The sequence below is a fragment of the Haplochromis burtoni genome, unplaced genomic scaffold (assembly GCF_018398535.1).
Source record: "Haplochromis burtoni strain Fernald_Lab_line unplaced genomic scaffold, NCSU_Asbu1 Contig_624, whole genome shotgun sequence".
Taxonomy (NCBI): Eukaryota; Metazoa; Chordata; class Actinopteri; order Cichliformes; family Cichlidae; genus Haplochromis; species Haplochromis burtoni.
Window position 1 is genome coordinate 251,431 of NW_024582985.1, and position 7,669 is coordinate 259,099.

Genomic DNA, 7,669 nt, shown 5'->3' on the forward strand with positions numbered 1-7,669 from the left:
GGGAAACAATAACTTTTTGGCACAACACCTGGAGCTCAGGGGGCAAAACAATGGCAGGTGTGCTGCTGTTTGACTGAGGAAGAATAAAGTAGTCGTGGTAAGCCAATCACATGACCGCTTCAAGATCACAAAGCAACAAGGTGATATGTACCAGTTTTTAAATTGTGTTGATAGGCCACGTAAAACCAGAGTCATGATAAACAATCCGGTCTTTAAATCTGACGTCATTAGCCGTGCCTGGGCCCAAACTCTGCTGCGGGTCCGTAAGTCCAACGATCACTGCGGCATCACTGACAGTTAAAAACTGTCTAAATCCTTTCATCTGTAATAAAATGATCAGCGTTCTGCTCTACCAGGTGTAACAATTGAGTTTAACATCCAGGCATCCATGAAAATCGGAATTTATTACATTTAACGGAGTTAGAAGTTAGCAGGAAGTTAGCTCGCTAGTTTCATCTAAATATAATATACCATGTTCTGACTGAGGGATTTATGAAACAATTAAGACGTACAGCTCTGCTATCATTCCACATAATGAAGACAGGAAACTAAACAGCAGTGACGTTTGTAGGGTTACTGAAGTTTGGCTAGCTGGGATATAATGATGTGCTACGTGACCGCTAGGACACAGCTATGTTAGCATAATAAACAAGCTAACTTTTTTTCCACTCGATAAAAGTTAACGTGAGTGTTCTGGTGTTCAGGAACAAATGTAATCGCATGGCAGGATGCTGTAAAAGGACCAAACTTCAGCCAGGAGAACAACTGAGATAATCCATCCACAATACGAGGTTAGTCATTCATATACTGCTGCATGGGCTGGGCTGTAGTTACATCCTAAGGTTTTAAAAACTGAGCTTAAATAAATGATTAGCGGTAATAAAAGCCGAGGGAGGTCAACAGTGATCACTGACTGTTTTAGGGGCTTTTGAGATTAAATAGAAGAATACAAACATTAAAACATGTAAAAAACACAAAAGCCTTATTAAAGCAGAGTAGTTTGGGCCCGGAAGCAGGATTCATCACGTCATCACTTAAGACCAGATGTATACAGATGTTTTTTCCTGAATAGTTTTGTCACGTTCACTGTCTAAGGAAAGCGCTAGCAAGTGCAACTCTGCTTAAGAGCAAAAATTAAAAAACAAAAAACAGCCTTTCATGTTGGTGGAAAAATGCACAGTATCGACCAATCAAAAATGATATGGCAACATGACATTTGGTTGTTTAGGAAGAGGGGGAAGTTTTAGGAATGACGGCGAGAGAGAGAGACAGAAAAAGAGAGAGAGCGAGTTTTGAGATGTGAGAGATTTGTGACGTTTAGCATGTTTGGAGCGTGTAGTTAATGTGTTGTCCTGTGTAGTTAGTGTGTAGTGTTGTGGATAGTTTTGTGTTGTGTGTCAGAACAATGAGGTGACTGCTGTCTCCAGGTAAAAACAGGAGGGGTGACACACCTGCTGCTGTCAGACCTGCAGGTAGAGCAGGGCGATACGACCAAAAGTATTTATCACAATATATATTTGAAAATTTGCGATAACGATATAACTGACGATATAATTGACACGAGACAAAATACTTTACAACTCCACAATTTATTAGTGCAAAACAAGCAGCTGTTTTTTATGTGCATTAAAGTTATATAAAAATGTAACAGAGCAAATTCCTCGCTGACAGTTTAACCAAAAGGCATTTCCAGTGGAAACTGGCCGACAATCCTCAGCATAACCATGTATAATATCCACAAAACTTAAAAAGAGGTTATACACACACAGTACGGTAATATTATGTTGAAGCACAGTACGTATCACTCCGCGAGGCTCCGCCTACGATAGCCGTAATGCTCCGACAATCCATCAAGCGGTGCGGCTTCGTAGCTCAGCAAAGTCGTACTGAAACATTTGACAGATTTTCGAGCGCCGTGCACATAAAATCGTTTCGAGGTCAGTAAACACAACCAGAGTTCATACATAAGGCACACGGGATTATAAGGGGCTCTGTCGACTTTCAGAAAAATCAAAGGATTGATTTTAAGTGGCCGTATTTTCCAAACAACACGGTAATAACACGGCCCGCTAGCATGCCTACCAAAAATAGTGCTTTGTTGTGTATCTGACGGACGAAAGCTAAACCAGTTCCACACCACTGAAGTTGCAGCATTTTTACAAACCAATTCTGTTCATCTGTTTCATTTAACGATCCGCTTTCGCTCTTCTCGTTCTCCAACATTATAGAAGAATCAGAATCAGAATCAGAATGGGGGTTTATTGCCAGATGTTGAGGTTTACAACATTAGGAAATTGCTGCGGTGCTTCAGTGCAAACAATAAGAATTAAAGTGCTATGTAGAAAGAAAGATATGTGCATGAGATATACATGAGATATATACATGAGAATAAGAATTATGAGTGCTACGTAGAAAGATATATACATGAGTGCAGGTGGTGATCAGTGCCAAACATGGAATGATGCAGTGACACAGCGTAGGGTCATGTGTTAGTGGTGGGGACAGTCATTGGTTATTGTTCATGTGTCCAACAGCAGAGGGGAAGAAACTGTTCTTATGGCGAGAGGTTCTGGTGCGAATGGACCGGAGCCTCCTGCCTGAGGGGAGCAGGTCAAACAGACTGTGTCCAGGGTGAGAAGGGTCAGCTGAGATCCGAGCTGCACGCCGCAGTGTCCTGGAGGTGTACAGGTCCTGCAGAGATGGGAGTCTGCAGCCAATCACCTTCTCAGCAGAGCGCACAACACGCTGCAGTCTCTGTTTGTCCCTGATAGTGGCTCCAGCGTACCACACGGTGATGGAGGAGGTGAGGATGGACTCGATGATTGCAGTGTAGAACTGCATCATCGTCCGTGTTGGCAGGTTGAATTTCTTCAGCTGCCTCAGGAAGTACATCCTCTGCTGGGCTTTCTTGATGACGGAGGTGATGGTGGGCTCCCACTTCAGGTCCTGGGTGATGGTGGTACCCAGGAAGCGGAATGAGTCCACAGAGGTGATGGGGGTGTCAGTCAGGATGATGGGGGGGAGTGGGGCTGTGTGCTTCCTGAAGTCCACAATAATCTCCACTGTCTTCTGGGCATTCAGCACCAGGTTGTTGTGGCTGCACCAGGACACCAGACGTTCAACCTCCCTCCTGTAGGCAGACTCTCCCCGTCCGAGATGAGCCAATAACGGTGGTGTCATCTGCAAACTTGATTAGCTTGACAGACTGGTGGGTGGAGGTGCAGCAGTTGGTGTACAGGGAGAAGAGCAGAGGAGAAAGAACACAGCCCTGAGGGGAGCCGGTGCTGATGGTCCGGGAGTCCGAGACATTCTTTCCCAGCCTCACATGCTGCTTCCTGTCCGTCAGGAAGTCAGTGATCCACCGGCAGATGGGATCAGGCACATTCATCTGGGAAAGCTTGCCTCGGAGATGGTCTGGAAGGATGGTGTTGAAGGCAGAGCTGAAGTCCACAAACAGGATCCTGGCGTAGGTTCCTGGGGAGTCCAGATGCTGCAGGATGTAGTGTAGGGCCATGTTGATGGCGTCGTCTACAGACCTGTTGGCTCTATATGCAAACTGCAAGGGGTCCAGGAGGGGGGCGGTGAGGGTCTTGAGATGGGAGAGAACCAGGCGCTCAAATGACTTCATGACCACAGATGTCAGAGCCACGGGTCTGTAGTCATTTAGTCCAGTGATCCTAGGTTTCTTGGGGACAGGGATTATGGTAGAGGACTTGAAGCAGGCAGGCACATGACATGCCTGCAGTGAGGAGTTGAAGATGCCAGAAAACACTGGGGCCAGCTCGTTTGCACAGTGTCTGAGGGTGGCAGGAGACACACCGTCTGGGCCGGGAGCTTTTCGAGCATTCAGACTCCTAAACTGCTTCCTCACATCTGCTTCATGAATATGAAGAGTTGTGGTCGGAGGAGGTGGTGTGAAATCCTCTTTTGTGTGGGGTGAGGGGGCGGGTGTTGCAGGTGAACAGTTTGAAGGCGGTGATGGCTCTATGGAGGGGGGAGAGGTGGGGGAATGAGTGTCCAAAGTGCCTCTATTGTTGGGGTCGTTGGAGGTGTGAAGGCTGCCTGATGGCTCGTCAAAACGACAGTAGAAGTCGTTTAGGGTGTTGGCTAAGAGCAAGTCATCAGTGGAGTGGGGGGTTTTAGGCTTGTAGTTGGTGATATTCCTAAAACCTTTCCACACAGAGGCCGAGTCATTCTCTGAGATCTGCTGCTGCATCTTCTCAGAGTGCTGATGTTTAGCAATGTCCACTTCTTTAGTGAACCTGTACTTGGCCTCTCTGTAGCAGTCCCTGTCTCCGCTTCTGAACGCCTTTCTCTTTTCCAGCCACAGCTTTTTGAGTTTAGGAGTAAACCAGGGTTTGTCATTGTTATAACTCACCCTGGTGCGTGATGGCACAATGCTGTCCTCACAGAAGTGGATATAGGAGGTGACAGTGTCCGTAAACTCGTCCAAGCTGTTAGAAGCAGCCTTCATTGTGTCCCAGTCTGTAGACTCCAAACACGTGCGAAGCTCCTCCACAGCCTCGTTGCTCCACAGTTTTTTGTCCTCACGACAGGTTTGGAGAGCTTCAGCCTCTGTCTGTACGCGGGGATTAGTGGATCATGACGTGGTCAGAAAGTCCGAGTGAAGCGCGGGGCACCGCCGATAGGCCCCGCTGATCGTGCTGTAGCAGTGGTCCAGTGTCCTCTCCTCTCTGGTCGGGCATTTAATATACTGCTTGTATTTCGGAAGCTCATGGCTCAGATTGGCTTTGTTAAAGTCCCCAAGAGCAATGATGAGAGAGTCCGGGTATGTCCGCTCCATGTGGAGAATCTGCTCCGCGAGTGCGCCCTGAGCTGCTTGCGCATCCGCGTCTGGCGGGATGTAAACAGCGGCCAGGATGAATGAAGCAAACTCCCGCGGAGAATAAAACGGTTTGCAGTGAATAAAAAGATATTCCAGAGAGGGAGAGCAGTGCTGAGCAATCACTGTTACATCTGTGCACCAGCCACTATTGATGTAGAAGCAGACACCTCCACCTTTGGTTTTACCGGAGAGAGCGGCCTGCCGGTCCGCGCGCAGCAGATGAAAGCCCTCCAGCTTGAGCGCGCAGTCCGGGATGTCCTCACTGAGCCACGACTCCGTAAAACATAAGACACAGGAGGAGGCAAAGTCTCTGTTCATGCTTCTCATCAGGGCCAGTTCGTCTATCTTATTTCCGAGTGAGCGTACATTAGAAAGGAAGATCCCAGGAAGGGCCGTTCTCAGTCCGCGTCTCCTCAAACGCACGAGTACGCCGGCTCGCTTACCTCTCTTTCGACGTCTCACTCTCCTGATCAGAGTCTGCAGTAAATCTGCCGCAGATGCGACAAATATTGGGAATAAATCCACAGGCGTTGTAGTCCTGCAGTTAAGGAGCTCTTCTCTGGTGTAAGAGTATCCAGAGGAGTGCCCAGACACAGAAGAAATGCACAAAAACAAGACAAAAGTAACGCACTGAAGCACCAGGGCATCCATACGCGGCGCCATCTTGGTATCAGTCGTAGTAAGACTAATTTCATAGCCATAGTAAATGCAGCCAACATCTATGAGAAATATACAATTTTCTCAGCAACTAGGCCACAAAATAATGAAGAATGCTTAAATTAACCAAGTGAATTCTATGAAATGGCAGCATCTCTACACCTGCATATTGGTATCTAGTCTATGGATGATTGCTCCCTCCTTATAGAAAATGGAACAGACAAGTAATTATCTGGAAATGTGGCAACACATAATGGTTAGCATTTCACAATATTGTGCAAGCAACAGCTTTCATTGAAATGTTCTTAAATTACGTCCTGAATTGTTGTCATTAAAAAACCGCTGATACAACACTTAGATATGGCGCAATATTACTATTTCTTACAAACTATCTCTCCCAGTTATATAAGAGCAGATGCTGCTGGTGCAATAAGCTGTAGTTTTACGTCCAGTGGATGATGATCTGATTAGTCGACTAATTGCAAAAATAATCGGTGACTAGTGACTATCAAAATAATCGTTTGTGGCGGCCCTACCTGCAAGCCACTGTTCAGTGGAAGCTAAACAAAGCATTTAAAAAGAACAACTTTTGAAGCTGAATATCATCAGCATAGAAGTGATAAACAAATCAGGGAACTGACTAATTATAAGTCCTAGAGGTGTACAGGAGAAAAAGAATAGGTCCAAGAACTGAACCCTTTGGTACCCCACTAGTCAGGTTCTTACAGTGTGACATAAACTGATTTGCAAAAATGCTACAAGATCTGTTGGAAAGTTATGACTGAAACCACTGCAAAGCCAGACCGGACACATCGACTACATCCCGGAGCCTGTTCATCAGGCTGGTATGGTCGACTGTTTCAAAGTCCAGCAAAACCATAACTGTGACTATGTCGCTTTAAGTAATGTGGTTTCCTTTGAGTGGCATCCAGACTGAAATTTGTCATACATCTCATGTTTTTCTAAAAAAGCCCCAAGTTCATGTGAAACTCCTTTTTTCAGAATTGTAGACAATAACGGGAGCTTGGAGATGGACCTATAATTCTTAAACTCTGTTGGGTCCAAACTGCTCTTTTTTTAATATCGGGAAAAACAACAGCATGCTTAAAGGGCCGAGGGACCACACCTGTTAAAACAGAGGCATATCTCTACAGTGAGGAGCCAATAGCAGAGAGAGCTTTTTTTAAACAGCCCAGCAGGTAGTATGTCATTCGGACAAGTCGTGATTTTCATTTTATCCAACAGAGGTGAAAGGTCATGTATAGTCATTGGGTTAAACACTAATAGGTGGTGTAATGGCCACACAGAAACTGATGTGCTGCTGTGCTCACAGTCAGCAGCAGCACAGGTCGAAGACGGGAGAAAGAGTCAGCTCTGATGGCTGAGAGGACAGCAGCTGTTTTCACCACCTGTTTAGATCACAGAATGCACTAAAACACAGTCACACAAAGTCTGTGTGACCACAAACTGAACCTGTCCAAGTCTAATTAAGAAAATAAGCACACCTGCTGATTGAGATGATGAATATCTATAGAAGGCTGGGTCTCTGGTAACTGCAGGATTGAAACTGCTGTCAGTCCTGCACTCTCTTCAGTCTGTGATTCAGTGACAGTAATTTCTTTCTTTCCGCAGTCCCACAGGATGGCTTCCTCCTGGGCTGTGTGTTTGGTATCGCCGACTATCCAGAACAGATGGCTGACAAACAGCTCCTTGCTACATGGAAGAGGGTAAGTCACTGAGAGAGAGTATGAGTACCCAAGTAGGGTGAAAGACAGTAAACAATGCTGAGCATCAGACAGATCAGTGTTTGTTTACCGATCTCCTTCGTCAGGTCATTCAGGCGTGTGGAGGCTCAGTTGATCCAACCCTAACCAGCCGCTGCACACATCTGCTGTGTGAAAGTCAGGTCAGCAGCATGTACGTACAGGTAAGGATGTCTCCCCTGAGAACAGACACAGTTTATGGAGTGTGGAATCCCAGTATGACTATCATAAATGTTTTTGTACTCATTCATTATTAGGGATGGGTATCGTTTAGGTTTTATCCGATACCAGTACCAAACTGGTACTTTTGAAATGGTGCCGGTGCTTAAAGAATGGAGAACACAAACTTTGTCCAAAAACCTCTCATGTTCAGCTGTTTTTTTGTGAAAAGATAACAATGTTA

The 7,669-nt window shown here is 45.8% G+C and overlaps 1 protein-coding gene across 1 annotated transcript in view; it reads left to right on the forward strand.

Moving 5' to 3' along the window:
* The window catches only part of paxip1 (PAX interacting (with transcription-activation domain) protein 1), a gene marked incomplete in the record, with an annotated part of 41,414 nt that overhangs the window by 26,691 nt on the left and 7,054 nt on the right, over window positions 1-7,669 (forward strand). The window contains 2 exon segments of the mRNA XM_005952029.3: window positions 7,136-7,230; window positions 7,335-7,430. Coding sequence (XP_005952091.2) covers window positions 7,136-7,230; window positions 7,335-7,430 — 191 coding nt within the window.